Here is a 20,275-nt window from a genome sequence, read left to right on the forward strand (position 1 = left end):
TGTACCTATCAATATCGACGAAACACAAAGTCTTCTCCAAACGGTAGTCAGATTGTCATTCTCACAAATGATGTTAAAAAGTAAACACATTCCTTGAAAAATTTGTAATGCTGATTAAAGTATAACGCCATAGCAGCAGTATGCGTTAATTCATTTCTTTTAAATTGATTAACTAATAAAACATAAAACATATTGATACCTACGGTTATGTATAATCCAGAAAGTACTTAAATAACGATAAGTTTGCTGTGTATGGAGCGAGTGGTAAAACAAAATATTTAATTAATTAATACAAATATGGTGCTTTCAAGACTTTTTTCTAACTGCTCAGCCGTGATAAAACATAAAATAATATGCAGAACAGATGGAAATTTGGAATCTCAAACCTATAAAATGTTTTCTTTTTAACATCATTTATCAGTATGTACTTCAGGGAGACCACTCATGCCAGTTTTAAGTAAAATAATGAATGAAGTTATCTTCCGTATTTTTCAGAAATCGTCATAATTTGGTGAAAGTCAGTATACGGACCAAAATTTATCTATACAACAAATTACATTACAGATATTATTACGACAGAACACATTTGGTAGTCGAGTTCTCGGCAAGGCACATGTGTTTGTAATATGTATTGGTTCAATGCAACATGTTCACGTTATTTTTCTCCACCACTTACTTAATGCATAGCCATCATATCCATCTGATTATTACCTTTTTCACCTCGTCTCAATACTATCTTAATGATTCTATAACTGGCAATGGTGATAAATTAAGAGCGCTCAAGACGGTGCTGGGGAAGGGTACGCACTGGAGATGTTGCATATTTCGCTGTTTCTATATGAACTGACATTCCACAATTTTAAACCCAGAGTAGCAAGTTCAGCTTCCCATATATGTAACATTGATTAACGCATCTAAAACAATGTACATGTAAATATACATGTATGATTCTTGTCCAACATCACTCCAACAATATCATATGGTTCTTTGTTACTAATAATTACAGTAAGCTTCTAGATGATCCCGAGCGGAATTCAAATACTGACAGAGACTGGAGAGCCTATAATTATAGAGTTAGCTTGTGGCAGGTGAATTGGAACACCGTTTTCATTTCACTCTTTTCTTATATCTTATTTCCTGTCTCGGCTACATTGCATATCCTCTGACAACTTGTTTCCGTTTAGGGGCGTGGAAAGCCAAGGCTGAACATACAAAGGTAACGCCTACAGCTGCACACGTCATGTAGAAACACCAAGATAATGAACAGTCACCTGAAATTAAGCACACACGCAATCAAATGAACGATAGACAAGTCAAATATGGTTTGACTATCTAGATGCAAACTATATGAATTTGAAATATCCCTAATCGATTTATATAAAATTTTGATATGATTTTGTAATAGGAACGAGTGTGCTCTGGAGAACAAGCAAGAACAACATGACATCTTAGAAGTTGACTGGGTAGGTCTTTATAGTTACAATCAATAAAAAACAATCAATATTTTAATCGGTTCAGGCTGTAACCATTTCACTGTAATACATGTATCTTATTGAAGCTCATTACCAGTTTGCTCATTTCAAAAACGTAAAAATCGAAGTGAAATTATATCTATTTTTACACGTCATTTTGTTTTTAAAACGACATTTTAATTTCAAAGTTTAACAAAAAGAGGATTATATAAATACAAGTTATACAAATGATCATTTGGCATGAATAACAATTTCGGTAAATTAAAAAGTATTGTCCGTGTATTACCTAAATGGTAAGAATTGGACGTATTTCCACAAGCTTGCTGTACCTCCGGACTTCCGAAACCATTTGGATAGATACCCACTCCCGCTGTGAGTAATAAACCTAAGTAAACAGCACAGAAAAGAAATGTATAAAAACGTGATTGCGTTTTATGTTATTGTGCGTTGCTGTACTTTTAATTTATTGAGACGTTGTTGTACTTGAGTTTATCTTTTTAACTTAAATGCCTTTACGGACAATTCATTCTTTCAACTTGAAATGTCAAATCGTAAAATTGCTCATGATATACCTACCTACATTTATGATATATATTCTTATTTGTAATAATTTCGTTACGCTCTTTATGACAAATTGTATCATCATTTTATAATGTATCTATTATCAACAATCCTAACAACAGTTGCTGACAATTTCATTGTTATTTACGCAAGCTTTTTGTCGAGCTTTTCGCTGCCGTTATTGTTGAAATTCCTGTAATTACTATTTTGCTATAACATCACTTTTACTCTTTCACAAGTATCTTTTAGCAATGTACTATCATCGCATATATACTGGTAAAGATCAATTTTTATCACATAATGTTTTAGATTATATAAAATGACAAGAGGTTTCTTCTGTATGATAATTAGTTACTCTTGTTTTTGATAATTCTTATTATATAATGGAATAACAGTGTAAGTGTTTTTATTGCTTTGTTTGCATGTATTATGTGTGAACATCGGTGGGACATAAAGAATCATTAATTCAATGATTTATACAATGATATTGCTTTAATACAAAAGTAAACAATTATTCCCAGTTATTCGTGTTTTTTCTTTCTTTTAACGATGCAGATAATTTGATACCAAATATAGAATGAATAGAAAATTATTCTCAAATATGTAACCCAATCATGTCTTTGTTTTCTGCTTCTTTGTCATATTTGTTTCCATGGTAATATTTTAATTAGTATTCATAGATCATTGAAAACGACAACAGACGGGTGGTTATTAGAATAACAATATAACAGAAGTCGGAAGAAATAAAAATGAAAATTCAAGAAATCCGAATAATAAAAAGCAAAAAAGGGTATAACAATATCCAACTCATGCTAACGTCTTTATCCGAAAAATATTCTGGGAAAAAAATATAAAAGAAATTTGATAACGAGAAATTGTGGTGGCAATCCATAATGTGAATGGAAACGTTAATAATTTTTGCATATAAAGACAAGCGTTGTTAAAACATGATTCTAGCAATTTTTAACATTGCCTTATGGATGTTTATTCATCAAGGAGGTGTAGAAATCGCATTTCATGCACGCTTTAAACTATTTTTAGCAAGTCATTTCCAGATCTTAGAACGCCGCGTTAGGCTACAGAAAATATTACTTTTTTGGGTCATTCAATTTGAATATTTTTCGGTTAGTACAGAATCGCGTACTTGGTTTTAGTATAAAATCTCAAATGACTCTTTGTAAAAAATAATCTCTGTAGACACAATATACGCTTTTCTAAACTGCAAAGAGGTCCTCTTAATTTAATGAAATCTTAGCATGTCTATTAAACATAATTATAAAAAGATATCAGTCCGCAAAAAAATATCAGTATATAATGCCTAAGTTCTATATAATAGGAACGGAATCTGTTTGATATTAGAGTATGCAAAACAGTTATATTCGATTTTTTATTAAATATTATTTATCTAAACTGCTATTGAATAAATATCTAAAACAAATTACATCTTGTATCTTATATCTCATACACAAGAATGTTATATTGGAATATAAATTAGATGTAAGCTAAGGTTTATATCATGATCAGTTATACGTAAAATCTAGAAATTTGTCAGTCTAAACTTCTCCGCCAGATGATTCTCATGTTTATTACATTACAAATTTTGATATTTACTGCAGTAAACTCCTATTCTTAATAAGATCCACGAGAGTTTAGTAAATTACAAACAATGTATATAAAAGATAACATAAAAATTGTGATAAATAACGATTTATGGCAGATAAACGAGATAAATTAGTCGCAGACGAAAAATAAAATCCTACTTAAGATAAAGTTTGTAGCGGTAGCATAACAACGGTTAGTGTAACCTGGTAGCTAAATGTCAGAGTGCGTGTAATCAAGCAGCAAATGTTGTTGACATTTTGACAGATGTCAGATAAAAAGTCATTTAGTATAGAAACATAAGTGGAAAGGTTAAGTAGATATACTTTAAAAATGAATGCTACACAATACATGTATGTTTTCCCTGTTGGTTGAAATTCATAAAAGATTTGTTACTAGTTAAAATCAAACATGAAATGAAAGCTTAGTTTAATGATTATTATATCTGGAAACTTAGCAGATGGGATTTATACCTGAACACAACTGAAGTATTCCAGCCGTCCGTGCTACCGTCGGGATGACAACATCCTTGACACAAACACCAAACATAGCAGTTAGTGAGACAAGAAGGCATAAACAACACGCTAGTCCAATTACAAGAGTGGCTATCTGCCACGACGTGCTTGGTATGTCCGTGAAAGTCTTGTATCGTCCACATTCATGAACTATTTCAAGTTGTCCATTGTCATTTATTGCCGGGTAGTTACACCGACGAAATATTCCAAAACTTACAGGAACCGTTCGTCCTGTTTTTCCATTTTGCTGAATAAACATTTGTCCAGTTATCCAGTATGGCATAAAATACCCGACACACAAAGTCACAGACGAAATGAAGGACGAAAATGCCCAAAACACTCCGATTCCAGAAAGCCCGGACATCTTTCATGAAATTACATTTATCATTTGTTGTTTATAAATCCATCTATCTTTGCATTCTAAAATCCTTTAGGGAATTTAAGGTCTAAAAATTCAAATTGTATGATGATAATTTATTCCTGTCATGTCTCCGTGGGATGTTTCCACTTCAAATTCACAATAAAGTCCATATTATCATATTATCCATATTAATATGTAAACATCTCAGTACATTATCTTTAAACCAACTATTTATCCGCTTATGGCAATTAGTTAGGGTTTTAAACTTTAATTTTATCAGTAAAATGTAGAAAACTAATTCGAAGTTTAAGCTTCAATCTTACTATAGCTTTACAAAGATAAATATTCCATCAGCATCAACAATCCTGAATATAAACGTGATCTTCACCGACTGAAATTCAGAACGAAAATATAAACATGCCCTGATTTCATCTTTATTACACTCGTTATTTCGATACGATTTAATTAAACTCAAGTGTTTCCGCCCTCTCCGTATAAAATACTAATATTTCCTGCAATCAGAGATATCTCATTTCAGCTTCTGGTGAGTTCTCTATTTCTCCAATATTGCATCTCATTTAAACCAACTCGCCCTTTATTAGAAGTACCGCGATTAACATAATACTGTCCGCCTTTACAAGAAACAAAAATCTGTTAAATCTTCCTAATAATGCATTGTTTTACTTGTTTTTAATCCTTTTTTTGCTAAAGTAAAGAAAAACATAATCCATGAAGAACGCAAAAGAACTGTTGAAAATGTTGCAGGCTCAGTTTGATTGAGCCTGTTCACAGAAGGAAGTGTAAAATGCAAGCTGCCGACCACGCCCTCTAGCTTAAGCAAAATTCAACATTTGAACATTAGGTTATAGTAAGTACTGTTGTCTATATAAATATATCAATTAATTAAGCCTTGATCAAACAAAATTATATCACTATTGAAAATGTTTCTTCTGACCTTTTCAGAGAGAAGTAAGTTCAACTGCCATTTTAATCAATGCAAAGCAAAAATAAGTCCAAGTGAAGGATATATAGAATGTTAACACAAAGTATCTTAATTTAATGTGGGTCTTTTTAATATCTATCAACATTATACTTGAAACAAACGATCATATTTTGATGCACTTAACGTCTCCTTTGTAGCATATCAGTAACAATAACGTTTGGTTACTACTTTGAAATGTAATACATATGTCATTTACCTGATTCATTTATTTTTTCATAAAAAAGTTCATGTTCCATCATTATATCAAAGGATATCAAATGAATAGCTTTGAATTACAGCTACAATATGAAAGTGTTTTGTACTAGAAATTGCAGTACATACTTTTTTGTTTTACATTGCAAGTATTTTACAACAAAAATGTACTTATTCTATCAACAAACATTATATTTGTATTTATATTGAGGATGAAGCACATGCATTTTTTTTCGAAAAAAAAATAATATATGTAATTACTGGTAAAACGGTAGCCTGAATGTATATTTACTAAGATACACTATTTATTCGGTTTTGATCATTTCCAATATCAATAATTCTTGGCGTTTAAATAAATGGTAATTAATTTTGTTTCAATTAAACGCATATGATTAATTCATGTCGAATATTAAAACTTCGTAATTCAACTTTTACAATAAAATCATATTATAGCATATTATATTTTATTATGCTTAGCATTGTGGTTTTCTTAATAAGTTGTCACATACTGTTATAAATGCGGTGTAAAACTATGAAATTCGGTCAAGATGGTATATATAGTAATAAATGAACGCTAGAATAGGGTCAATATTTATTTATAAAGTGCATACCTTATAGGTAGTAATATATTCACATTAATTTGATGAATTTATAATGTACATGTAGTTTGTTTGCAAATGGTTTTTGTATGTTTTAAGTCATTCATTTTACAGCCGTAATAAAACATAAAATAATATGCACAACAGATGTAAATATGGAATCTCATCTTCTTATAAAATGTTTTCTTTATATACACATTGATAATATCATTTGATTATCAGTATGCTACTTCAGGGAGACCACTCATACCAGTTTAAAGTAAAATAATGAATGCAGTTATGTCCCGTGATATCAGAAAGTCGTCATACGTACCATTGAAAGTCAAAATACAGGCCAAAATTTATCTATACAACAAATAATATTACAAATAGTATAACAATTGTTTGAACACATTTGGTAGTAAAGTTTTCGGTAAGGCACACGTGTTTGTAAGATCACTTTGTTCAATCAACATGTTCATGTCATTGTTCGCCATCACGTACGTTATGCATAGCCATCTGATTATTACCCTTTTCACCTCGTCTCTATAATATCATAATGATTCTATAACTGACAATGTTGATAAATTAAGAGCGCTCAAGACGGTGCCGGGGAGGGTACGCATCCAACGTGCATGTATATGTATGATTCTTGTCAAAAATCACTTCAACAATATCAATTGGTTCTATGTGTTACTGTATAATTACAGTAAGCTTCTAGATGATCTCGACCTGAATTCAAACCCCTTGTCTTCCTTACTGACAGAGACTGGAGAGCCTATAAATATAGAGTTAGCTTGTGGCAGTTGAATTGTAACACCATTTTCACTCTTTCACTCTTTTACATCTTATTTCTTGTCTCGGCTACATTGCATACCCTCCGACGACTTGTTTCCGTTTAGGGGCGTGGAAAGCCAAGGCAGAACATACAAAGGTAACGCCTACAGCTGCACACGTCATGTAGAAACACCAAGATAATGAACAATCACCTGAAATTAAGCACACACGCAATAAAATGAACGGTAGACAAGTCAAATATGGTTTGACTATCTGGATGCAAATAATGTGAACTTGAAATACCCCTAATCGATTTATATAAGATTTTGATATGATTTTGTAAAAGGCACGAGTGTGCCAAGATTAACCTGACATTTTAGAAGTTGCCTGTGCATTTTCATAATATGAAAAGGAAAACAATGAATGTTACAAACAATATTCATACCAAGATCATTACTAAATTGCTACAATACACGTAATCTGATTGAAGCGTAATAATAAGAATGCTTATTTGAAAAGAAGTGTAGTTATATTTATTTGTAAACGTTATTCTGTTTTTAAGACAACTTTTTAATTTCAAACAAAAATGATTATAGAAAAAAAAGTCATACATTTTTTTTCTTTTGGCATGAATAACAATTTCGTTCAATTAAACTGTAGTGTCCGTGTATTACCTAAATGGTAAGAACTGGAAGTATTTCCGCAAGCTTGCTGTATCTCCGGACTTCCGAAACCATTTGGATAGATACCCACTCCAGCGGTAAGTAATAAACCTGAAGTAAATAACACACAGAAAAGAAATGTTAAAAAAATGTGTTACTTTGCGTTATTTTTTTTTTTAATTTATTGAGACGTTGTTTATCTTCTTAATTTAAATGCCGTTACGGACAATTCATTCTTTTAACTTGAAATGTCAAATCGTAAAATTGCTCATGATATACCTACCTACATTTATGATAAATATTCTTATTTGTAATAATTTCGTTACGTTCTTTATGACAAATTGTAACATCATTTTATAATGTATCTATTATCAACAATCCAGCCACAGTGGTTGACAATTCCATTGTTATTTACGCAAGCCTTTCGCTGCCGTTATTGTTGAAATGCCTGTAATTACTTTTTTCTATTATATCACTGTTACTCTTTCACAAGTATCTTTTAGCAATGTATAATCACCGCGTATAATGGTAAAAATCCGTTTTTATTACATAATGTTCTAGATTATATAAAATGACAAGAGGTTTCTTCCTTATGATTAATAGTTACTCTTGTCTTTGATAATTCTAATAATATCATGGAATAACAGTGTAACTGTTTTTATTGCTTTGTGTGCTTTTTAGCCAGTCATTCATTTCCAGACATTATCTTAGAACGTCGCGTCAGGCTACAAAATAGAGGATATTGAATGAGTGTAGGTTTAATACTAAATTTATTGAACGAGTTGAATAAAATCATATTATGCGAGCATCTGGCGAGCATAATTTTGTTTTATTCAACGAGTTCAATAAATTTAGTATTGAATCTACACGAATATAATATTCTATTTATCACATATATAAAATGAGAACGGTAAACAAGAGTCATTTTTCTTTGACGCGCCTATAGTGTAACGCTAACATTAGCGCGCTTTAACGCTATGTTTATAGTGCAAATAACGTGACGTCAAAGTGTTATTACACTAGTGTAATATCGTCTAGTGTAATATCGTTTTTATTAAATGGCTTTATTACACTCCTGCGCCGCGGTTTATGTGATAAACAGATTTATTTCTTGGGACATTCAATTTGAATATTTTCAGTTGATACAGAATTACGTGTGTGTTTTTTAGCATAAAATCTCAAATGACTCTTTGTCAATAATAATCTCTGTAGACACAATATACTGCAAAGAGGACCTCTTATTTTAATGAAATCCTACCTTGTCTATTAAACATATAAAAAAATATCAGTCCGTAAAAAGATAGCAGTATATAATGCCTAATATAGGAACGGAATTCTGTTTGATATTAAAGTCAACCGTTTGCATGCAAAACAGCTATTTTCATTTATTTATAAATCAATGATCTATGATTTATTATTATTTAAACTACTATTAACTAAATGAATCAATATCTGAAACAAATTTCATCTTGTATCTCATACACAAGAAAGTTATATTGGAACATGAATGAGATGTACGCAGATGTTTATATCATAATAAGTTGTACATAAAATCAACAAAATATTCTCATGTTTATCAAATTACAAATTTCGATATTTACTGCAGTAAACTCATGTTCTCAATAAGATCCACGAGAGTTTAGTAAATAACAAACAATGTATATAAATGATTACATTAAAATTGTGATAAATAACGATTTATGGCAGATAAACGAGATAAATTAGTCGCAGACGAGAAATAAAATCCTACTTAAGATAAAGTTTGTAGCGGTAGCATAACAACGGTTAGTGTAACCTGGTAGCTAAATGTCAGAGTGCGTGTAATCAAGCAGCAAATGTTGTTGACATTTTGACAGATGTCAGATAAAAAGTCATTTAGTATAGAAACATAAGTGGAAAGGTTAAGTAGATATACTTTAAAAATGAATGCTACACACTACATGTATGTTTCCATGTTGAAATTCCTACCAGATTTGTTACCAGTTAAAATCAAACATGAAATGAAAGTTCAGTTTAATAATTATTTTATCTGCAAAGTTAGCAGATGGAATTTATACCTGAACACAACTGTAGTATTCCCGCCGTTCGTGCTACCGTCGGGATGACGACACCCTTGACACAAACACCAAACATAGCAGTTAGTGAGACAAGAAGGCACAAACAACATGCTAGTCCAATTACAAGAGTGGCTATCTGCCACGACGTGCTTGGAATGTCCGTGAAAGTCTTGTATCGTCCACATTCATGAACTATTTCAATTTGTCCATCGTCATTTATTGCCGGGTAGTTACACCGACGAAATATTCCAAAACTTACGGGAACAGTTTGTCCTGATTTTCCGTTGTTCTGAATAAACATTTGTCCAGTTATCCAGTAAGGCATAAAATACCCGACACACAAAGCCACAGACGAAATAAAGGACGAAAATGCCCAAATCACTCCGATTCCAGAAAGCCCGGACATCTTTAATAAAAAAAATGAAATTTATCACTCGTGGTTTATTAATTCATTTATCTTTGCATTCTTAAATCCGTTAGGGAATTTAAGGTCTAAAAATTCAAATTGTATGATGATTATTTATTCCTGTCATGTCTCCGTGTGATGTTTCCACTTTAAATTCACAATAAAGTCCAAATTATCCATATTAATTTGTAAAACTCTCAGTACATTATCTTTAAACCAACTATTTATCCGCTTTGGGCAATTAGTTTGGGTATTAAACTTTAATTTATCAGTAAAATGTAGAAAACTAATACGAAGTTTAAGCTTCAGTGTTACGATAGCTTTTCAAAAATAAATATTCCATCAGCATCAACAATCCTGAATATAAACGTGATCTTCATCGACTGAAATTCAGAACGAAATAAAATAAGTATGCCCTGATTTCATCTTTATTACAGCCATTATTTCGATACGATTTAATTAAACTCAAGTGTTTCCGCCCTCTCTGTATAAAATACTAATATTTCCTGCAATCAGAGATATCTCATTTCAGCTTCTGGGGAGTTTTCTATTTCTCCAATATCGCATCTAATTTAAACCAATTCGCCCTTTATTAGAAATACGGCGATTCACATAATACTGTCCGCCTTTACAAGAAACAAAAATCTGTTAAATATTCCTAATTTTACTGCATTATTTACTCGCTTTTATCCGTATTTGCTAAAGTAAAGAAAAACATAATCAATGAAGAACGCAAAAGAACTGTTGAAAATGTTGCATGCTCATTTTGATTGAGCCTGTTCACAGACGGAAGTGTTAAATTCAAGCTGCCGACCACGCCCTCTAGCACCGGCTTAAGCAAAATTCAACATTTGAACATTTGGTTATAGTAAGTACTGCTATTTATATGAATATATCAATTAATTAGGCCATGGTCAAACAATAGTATTTTTCTACTAAAAATGTTTCTCCTGACCTTTTCAGAGAGAAGTAAGTTCAACTGCCGTTTTAAATCAAATAACTGCCATTTTAATCAATGCAAAGCAAAAATAAGTTCAAGTGAAGGATACATGGAATGTTAACACAAAGTATCTTTCTTTAATGTGGGTCTTTTTTATCTATCAACATTATACTTGAAACAAACGATCATATTTTGATGCATTTAACGTCTCCTTTGTAACATATCAGTAACAATAAAGGTTGGTCACTACTTTGAAATGTAATACATATGTCATTAACCTGATTTTTTTTCCGAAAAAATGTTTATTTCCCCTCTTTATATCAAAGGGTATATAAATAAATACCTTTGAATTATAGGTACATAGGAGTTTTGTACTAGAAATTACAGTACTTATTTGTTACATTGTAAGAATTCTACAATAAAAATGTACGAACAACAAACATCATATCTGTATTTATATCGAGAATGAAGCACATGCATTTTTTTTCGAAAAAATAAATGAATCCGCCGGAGTATATGTAATTACTGGTAAAACGGTAGCCTCATACATTTTTATAAATATATGTTTACTAAGATATGTTTACATGTTTACTAAGATTTTTTTACAAAGATTCACTATTTATTCAGTTTTGAACAAATCCAATTTCAATTATTCTTGACGATTTAATTAATAATTTGAAATGGTAATTAATTTTGTTTCAATTAAATGCATATGATTAATTCATGTCGAATATTAAAACTTCGTGGTTCAATTTTACTACTTTTATCTAGAGCGTATACAACAATTTGTTATATTTTAGCATATTATATTATATTATGCATAGCAATGTGGTTTTCTTAATAAGGTGTCACATACTGTTATAAATGTGGTATAAAACTATGAAATTCGGTCAAGGTTGTATATGAATTAATAAATGAACGCTAGAATAGGGTCAATATTCATTTAAATAGGGTTTACCTTATAGGTTGTAATATATTCACATTAATTTGATAAATTTATAATGAAATTTGTTTTCATTTTTTTTTTGATGTTTTAGTCATTATATATTTATAATAATTTGTTAATAAATCACATTAAGAAAAGAAAAATACTTTAAATCAAATAAGAGAAGTCACACCCGGTTATCACAGTTAGGAATACGCCATATCTAAAACCTAGAATTTCGTGTTCTAGGCGGTCAGGAGTTTATTCAAGATGACACAATTTAAGGTGATATGTTCCGTCTTTGAGATATATTTATATAAGTAGTTACAATTTATCTCTTTTCGCGTCACCTTCATGTAAACTAAATTAGACACTTATTCAATATTTAGCCATACCAAATGTTATGATGATTCACTTGAAGAATATTTGTTATCCCATTCTTTATAATATATGAGACTGCACTATGGTATTATCTTCATAACTCTTGATAATTTTGAAAAATTCTCCTCAGTGGATCACAAATATATCCATGTAAATGTTAATCGTTTTTTGGCCGTCTGTCTTGCACAAAATGTACTAGAAAGACACTGCCCAACATACAATAACATTATTGCACGCAAGATTATATATCACAAAAGAGTATAATATCAGATATCTCAAAAAAGTATTATCCTTGTCATATACTGCACCAATAGACTGACGGTGTTGGGTATTCAACAATTAGCATTCTTGTGGTTCTCGAAACATTGGCCGAAATTTAAACCCAGATCCTCTTAACTGACATGAACTGGGCCACCAACATAGAGTTTGCTATTGCATGTGGCTGGAGTTTGAGCGCCATTTTTATAAAATAATTTATAAAAAGTAGTTATCCATGTCTATGCTACATTGCATGTCCTCTCACGATTTGTTTCCGTTTCGGTGCGTGGTAAGCGAGAGCTGAACAAACAAAAGTAACGCCCACACCTGCACACGTGATGTATAAACACCAAGATAACGAACAGTTACCTGAAATAAAGACGGCACGTAATAAACATAAAACCAGGAAATCATAATAAATTATCGTTTGACAATTCAAATACAAAACAACATCAATTTGGAATAATGATAACATTTTAATAAATATCAGGTAAATAGCTGGTTGTTTTTGTGTTAAATATGAAGCTGTACTGATGAAGTAAAGTCTTGAGTACACTTTTGTACAAAATGTAAGGCACGAGATGGTTGTATGGTATAACCATTTTATCTTTCGGAAGCTGGTTGGTTGTCTTCCTTATACGAAAAAAGACACGCCCCTGATAGAACGCCTACCTACATTGCAACCATTTTGTTACGAATAACCGTGGAGACTTATAATTGTGATTTAATATCAGTATCATTATAATTTAATAGTTCGTATGTTATATCAGATTGCAGAAAAGTTACATGTATTTTAAATACAAATTCAATAATTTCATTACGACTTACAAATTACAAATAAAAAGAATACATCAAATACAATATACATAAAATATATTGTAAATATTTTACAAACTAAACCGTTGTTGTCTGTATAGGCCTATTACCTAAATGGTAAGATTTTGATTTATTCCCACAAGCTTGCTGTACCTCCAGACTTCCAAAACCATTTGGATAAATCGCAACCGCTGTTGTCAGTAATAAGCCTGAAGTAAATAGAAAACACAAATTTTAAATAATCATACATTCTGTTATAATATGTTTACTGTGTAAATAAATATTTATGTAGGGGCGTTCGTGGCCGAGTGGTTAATATCGTTGTTGACTTTAAACCTCTTGTGCAACATCGTGTGGGTTCGAATCCCCGACAGGGACTTTGGATTCTTTCTATCAAACTAGCTTACAGAACATCGATGGTTCTACTCAGGTGCCAGTTCGTGCCTGAAATTATGCATCTATTAATAAATTCATTTTATCATTAGCACAAAAAACAAAATAACAAAAACACAACTCTTTAAGTGGTTTATTACTAATATATATATGTTCATTATGTTTTTTTATCAGTATGGAATTTTTTATTCAGTTGCGATCAAGCTAGAACAGAAGCATGTTCAGGTCAAGCTTATTTTTCTTTAACACTCAAGATTGTAAATTGTCAATTTGACTGAAGCGGAAATTACAATCACACAAGAAACCCAATATTTATACTTGTATCTTTTATAATTCTTTGTCATGTTTGTTTCCATGGTAACGTTATAATTAGTATTCATACAGCACTGAAAACGACAGACATAGACCGTTGGTAATTATAATGCAAATGTAACAGAAGTTAGAGAGAACAATAATGAATACAATTCTACAAAGTGCAATCTACTTAGAGCTGGAGCCAGTTGTTTGTAAACAATAAAGTAACTTTGTATGTGTTTAGTTTAAAGCGTCAAATACAGGCTATCACTTTTATTCAAGAAAAAGAATTATATTTAAATACAAATTGAACTATTCCGCAATAAATATCAGAAAGTCAAATGAATATGTCCTAGAAGAATTGAAAACGTTATAATTAATGCGTTGATAGAACAAATAGTTTGTACGGATTATTTACAAACATACCGATTGTCCCCGAGTTATTTTAAGGATATAACTACGTGCACTAGCTGAAGAAGGCCGAAATTTACATTACATGACTTAAGTCTGAAATGATTCTTCGCCTAAGAAAATATACATATACGATATATCTCGTTTAAAATTATCTACAAAAGTTGTTTTGGCAAATATTTGAGCAGTGTCTTATCTTGTCGAAAAGATAACTTCCATTTTATCTGATTAAACTTAATATGTGATTCCTTATTGTAATCGTTCAACAATTTCTCTGGATGAAATCTCTTGTTCTTATCAAATTTAAGGTAGTTCATCTTCATCTCTTCGGCTTAAATTCTGTGGAAATTACACGGGGGTAAATAATCACCACTTTGTGCTTCTGAATTAAACCTTAAAGTGCATGACTGGTGACATGTCCGGGGTCCGGGGTCCGTGTCCGATAGCGAAAGCTTCTTAGCAGACAGATTGACCCGCAATAAGCCCAACTATTTCGGTAATAAGAAAAATAAAAAAGGTTTTACGTCACAAATTTTCCGAATTAATATCTTATAATTAAAAATTATAAATAGACAATTATCTTATATCATTTATTTGTTTTTCGACAATTTCTGCTACAGTTTACATTATAAAACTTTACATAAAGTTTTTGATATATATATAACGACATTTTGCAGATAACCATTTAAATATGTAGCATATTAGAATAATTTAGGAGATCAAGTTTGTAGCGACAGCATAACAACAATATGCGTAACCTGGTACCTCAACATCAGGTTCGTGTAGTCAAGCGGCAAAAGTTGTTAATATCTTGATAGATGTCAGTTAAAAAGTCATTTCAAATAGGAACATAATCGCAAAAGTTAACTTAAAATGAATGCTCATCAAAGCATGTTTAATTCTTTGCTGTAAATTGTATGCCTATTTATGCAAGATTTGTTAGCAGTTAAAGTAGTACATGATTGAATAAATAAATATTTATAACTGTCAATATAATATATACCTGAACATAACTGAAGTATTCCCGCCGTCCGTGCTACCGTCGGGATGACGACACCTTTGACACAAACACCAAACATAGCAGTTAGTGAGACAAGAAGGCACAAACAACACGCTAGTCCAATTATAAGAGTTGCTATCTGCCACGACGTGCTTGGAATGTCCGTGAAAGTTTTGTATCGTCCACATTCATGAACTATTTCAAGTTGTCCTTTGTCATTTATTGTCGGGTAGTTACATCGACGAAATATTCCAAAACTTACGGGAACAGTTTGTCCTGATTTTCCGTTGTTCTGAATAAAAATTTGTCCAGTTATCCAGTATGGCATAAAATATCCGACACACAAAGTCACAGACGAGATAAAGGACGAAAATGCCCAAAACACTCCTATTCCAGAAAGCCCAGACATCTTTCATCAGATACTATCTTACAATAATCAAATATGGTTAATTAATCTATTTATCTTTACATAGAGAAATCAGGGTCGATAAATTTAAAGGTATGATGATAATTTATCCCTGTCAGGTCTCCATGTGTTATTTCCACTTAAAATTAACAATAAGATCCATATATTCATATCATCCATATAGATCTGTTAAACTCTCAGTACATTATCTTTAAAACCAACTATTTATCCGCTTTGGATCATTAGTTAGGGTTTAATTTCTTTAATCTAAAGTTTTGTAAATAACAAATTTTTATTAGGTAAAATGTAGCGATATTAGCTTGTAAAACTAATACGAACAATCTTAAATCATCTGTACAAAAATAATTATTCAATCAGCTCATCAATCCTTCAAGAATGTTAACGTGATCTTCATTGGCTCAAAGTAGGAACGAAATAAAACAGCATGCCCTGATTTAATCTATATTACAGCCATTATTTCGATACGATTTAATTAAACTCAAGTGTTTCCGCCCTCTCCGTATAAAATACTAATATTTCCTGCAATCAGAGATATCTCATTTCAGCTTCTGGGGAGTTTTCTATTTCTCCAATATCCTGCTTTATCCCTACCAATCCGCCTTGAACAAGAGATATGGCCATTTTTAATCCATTTCTCTCCATTACTGTGGTTTAATGCGTTTCAGCTAAAATATTAACGATATAAAAGGTTTTTTTTTTTGTTTTTTTTTTAATTTTTTCAGCAACATATGTTGCCCATTTATTTTCCCCGTAATTGGTGCAGTGGGGTCGGAGAGCCATCCCCTACTGTACCTTACATTATCAATTCATGGCATATATCATCATACTATATTTAAAACATTTAAGTGACATTAAGCTCATTTTTTTTTTCAAAGTCAAGTTGAGATTTATTGACTATAAATTTCATTATTGACAATAATAATGGTGTTTGACAACAGTTGATATAAGAAAAAGTTTTGGATAAAATAAATATCTGCCTAAAACATAAAGACTGTCCCATACTTTTATTAAGTATAATTTTTCCCTCTACATATATTTCCAAAATGTTCCTTGAGCCATAAGAGTTATGGAATATATTGAAAAACTGAGACGAATCATGGCAAAAATGTATTTCAACTTTCACTGTTTATATTCACTATTTGCTTTGGATGGGCATAATGTCACTTTAACTAAATAGATACAATATTGATATGCTAAAATAATTATTAATAGCTAAAATGGGGTTTTTGTGAATTTTTAAAGTAGTCTATTGCTGAATTTACATTTTCCTTTATATTCGAATTATATATACAAAAAAAGACAAAGTAAAAATAACCTCGTTTTTAAAACAAAATACTAAAGATATTACTACACAGCAATGTTGCATATTCATGTAAGTTATTGAATTTAATAAAGCAACAGGTATATGGAAAAGGCAAAAACAAGTTTGAGGTTAGAATTCATCTAATTCAGAGGAAAATGTTTTCATTTACCTATATAAGTCTTCTCTAAAAAGTAAAAAAGAAAAGGTTGTTGGTGTAAAACTTGGAGGATTTACTTCCAAGTTATTAATATTCTCTAAATATTAGTAGAGGTCACTGATGGAAGGTCTGTCAGGTAAGTAGAGTGTCTTAATAATATTAATAATTAAACAAGGGGTGTCTACTACTTAAAAATATCAATAATTACATAGTCTCACTAACTTACTAAATTTTTAAACATTTCCCATGAGCGTTCAAATTTTTCATATTGAAACAGCTGTTTGGCACTGTATTTTTCAGTAGTATAAATAGAAACTATTTGTTTCTTAAAAATTTCCAAAGAAGGCCTTATTTTCTTCAATCTGTTATAGTATATGTACTGTTTTGCTAGCAAAATAATCTTATTTAGGATGATGTTTATATTAACATTCCCAAATAAGATATCAAAATTACTCCAATTAGTGAAATTTATATTACATTTTTCTTTGATATATGATTGTAATTGTTGCCAAAATTGTTTAATAGTTTCACAATTACAAAACAAATGTATTAAAGTTTCTGGCTCATGTTGGCAGAATGTACAGTCATTTTCTGTAATAATATTCATTTTTTTAAGAAGATAGTTTGTGGCTAAAATTCTATGGTTGATTCTGTATTGAAACCAGATCAGTTTTGGGTCTTTTGTTACTCTAAAAACATTACTATATATTAATTTGAAATTCAAGTTATTCATATCGCCTAAACTTATTAATTCATTTTTCCATTTTTGCAATGAATTTGGGTATTCTTCCTTCTTTTTTATCATTCTATATATAGATCTGCATCCTTTTTTATCTTTATTTATAATAGCCAAACCTAAAGGAATGTGGATATTGAATGATTTCTTAGGTAAATGTCTTATATTATTATTCAAAAGAAATTCATTTACTGCAGCTAAAAAACCTTGATATTCCAAATAATTTGTTCTAATATTGAATATACTAATAAAATTTTGCCAGGTGTAAAATTCCCCTTCTTGATTGATAAGGTCCCCTAAAAATATTACTCCCCTAGATACCCATCTGTTATAACAAACACTAGATCCTGCTACTTTAATGCCGGGATTATGCCATAAATTGACTGAGTAACTTTGCTGACAAGAATTCACCTCTACATTTGAAAAAATTAAATAAAAACTGTAAAGCACATCTTTCAAAAAAGGATTTAAATCTTGATGTAATTGTATTCTTGCGTAATCTGAACCATACTTATATATGTTATTTTAAAACGGGCATACACTTTTAACAAAGTGTAAAAATTACAATTAACTGTCAACAGTCTTCTTAGCCATGTTGCTTTTAAACTATACATAAAACACTTGAGATCAACCATCTTAAGCACTCCAAACTTGTATTCCTGTGATATAATATTTCTTTTAACCTTATTTCTTGAATCACTCCATAGAAAATTGAAAAACATTTGCAAGATAATATTTATTTTTACTAGTGGTGGGTTAGGAATACTCAAAATCAAATGATTTAATTTTGACAAAGCAAGGGTTTTAATAACCACTAATTTGCCGAGTGGCGTTAACACTCTTTTTGACCAGCAAGCAAACAACTTTTTAATTTCCTCAATTTTTGAGTCATAATTAATATCAACTATATTAGATAAATCTACTGAAAATTTAATTCCAAGAAGTGTGAAAAAGTTATCTCCCCATGATAAATTGTATTCTGGACAAAGTATTGTGCTACTGTATTTTTTTGACCCAAACCAAATTACTTTTGTTTTCTCCATATTTATATTAAGGCCTGAAATGTTTGCATAAAATTTTAAAGTTAACATTGTGTTTTTTAATGATTCTGACGTGCCATCTAAGAATAAACTAGTATCATCAGCATATTGAGAGAGTTTATACTCTGTACCATTAACACTAATTCCTTTTATATTATTATTATCTCTTATCAATATTGACAGGATTTCTGCGCAAAGAATGAACAGGTAGGGAGACAGAGCATCACCTTGACGACAGCCTCTTTGTAGCGAGAACCAATCTGACATGTGACCATTAACAATAACACATGACTCTATATTTGTATAAAAAAGTTTGATCCATGATCTAACAGAGGGTCCAAAATTAAAAAACTCTAAAACTTGATGCATAAATTTCCAGGAAACAGTATCAAAAGCAGCTGCAAAATCTATTAATAGTAACAATCCAGGTATATTATTCTTTTCCGAGTAGAACAAGAGATCATAAACTAATCTTATATTTGTCGCCATGAGTCTTACGGGTAAAAAGCCTGTTTGGTCATCGTTAATGATCTTTCCTAAAATATTTTTTATGCGAAAAGCTATTGAAGAAGATGCAATTTTATAAGATACATTTAGTAGTGAAATTGGTCTCCAATTTTTCAAGTAGGATTTATCTTTGTTTCCTTTTGGAATGCAGGTTATAACACCTTGTTTTTGAGTTACTGACAGTTCACCTATGTTATATGCATGATTTATTGATCTAACTAAAAACATACCTAAATCATTCCAGAAAAATTTAAAAAATTCTACAGTAAAACCATCATTGCCTGGACTTGTATTATTTGACATGCGTTTCAGACTATTCAACATTTCATTGTAAGTTAGGGCACCTTCAATAGATTGTTTCTCATTATCTAGTAATTTTGGTATGTCAGTATTATACAAAATTTGACTTAAACACACTGTTTCAGTATTTTTGAATTTATATAAATTTTCATAATGCCTCTTTGTTTCTGTAAGTATTTCTTCCTGTTTTTGTAAATGTTTTCC

The 20,275-nt window shown here is 30.7% G+C and overlaps 3 protein-coding genes across 3 annotated transcripts; all 3 read right to left on the bottom strand.

Moving 5' to 3' along the window:
• Positions 1–578: 578 nt before the first annotated feature.
• LOC132735876 (LHFPL tetraspan subfamily member 6 protein-like) lies at positions 579–4,857 on the bottom strand. Its single transcript, XM_060722894.1, has 3 exons — positions 4,106–4,857; positions 1,759–1,857; positions 579–1,271 (listed from the first exon to the last, which is right to left on the bottom strand). The coding sequence occupies exons 1-3, from the start codon at positions 4,509–4,511 to the stop codon at positions 1,147–1,149; spliced, it is 630 nt and encodes a 209-aa protein (XP_060578877.1). The 5' UTR covers positions 4,512–4,857; the 3' UTR covers positions 579–1,146.
• Positions 4,858–5,974: 1,117 nt separating this feature from the next.
• On the bottom strand, positions 5,975–11,046 carry LOC132735877 (LHFPL tetraspan subfamily member 6 protein-like). The gene is made up of 3 exons (XM_060722895.1): positions 9,778–11,046; positions 7,733–7,831; positions 5,975–7,270 (listed from the first exon to the last, which is right to left on the bottom strand). The coding sequence occupies exons 1-3, from the start codon at positions 10,181–10,183 to the stop codon at positions 7,146–7,148; spliced, it is 630 nt and encodes a 209-aa protein (XP_060578878.1). The 5' UTR covers positions 10,184–11,046; the 3' UTR covers positions 5,975–7,145.
• A 223-nt stretch (positions 11,047–11,269) lies between these two features.
• On the bottom strand, positions 11,270–16,641 carry LOC132735873 (LHFPL tetraspan subfamily member 6 protein-like). The gene is made up of 3 exons (XM_060722891.1): positions 15,605–16,641; positions 13,614–13,712; positions 11,270–13,056 (listed from the first exon to the last, which is right to left on the bottom strand). Exons 1-3 carry the CDS (start codon positions 16,008–16,010, stop codon positions 12,932–12,934), a joined length of 630 nt encoding a protein of 209 aa, XP_060578874.1. The 5' UTR covers positions 16,011–16,641; the 3' UTR covers positions 11,270–12,931.
• Positions 16,642–20,275: the final 3,634 nt, after the last annotated feature.

This window comes from Ruditapes philippinarum, unplaced genomic scaffold (assembly GCF_026571515.1).
Source record: "Ruditapes philippinarum isolate M1 unplaced genomic scaffold, ASM2657151v2 ctg500_1_1_1_1, whole genome shotgun sequence".
NCBI lineage: Eukaryota > Metazoa > Mollusca > Bivalvia > Venerida > Veneridae > Ruditapes > Ruditapes philippinarum.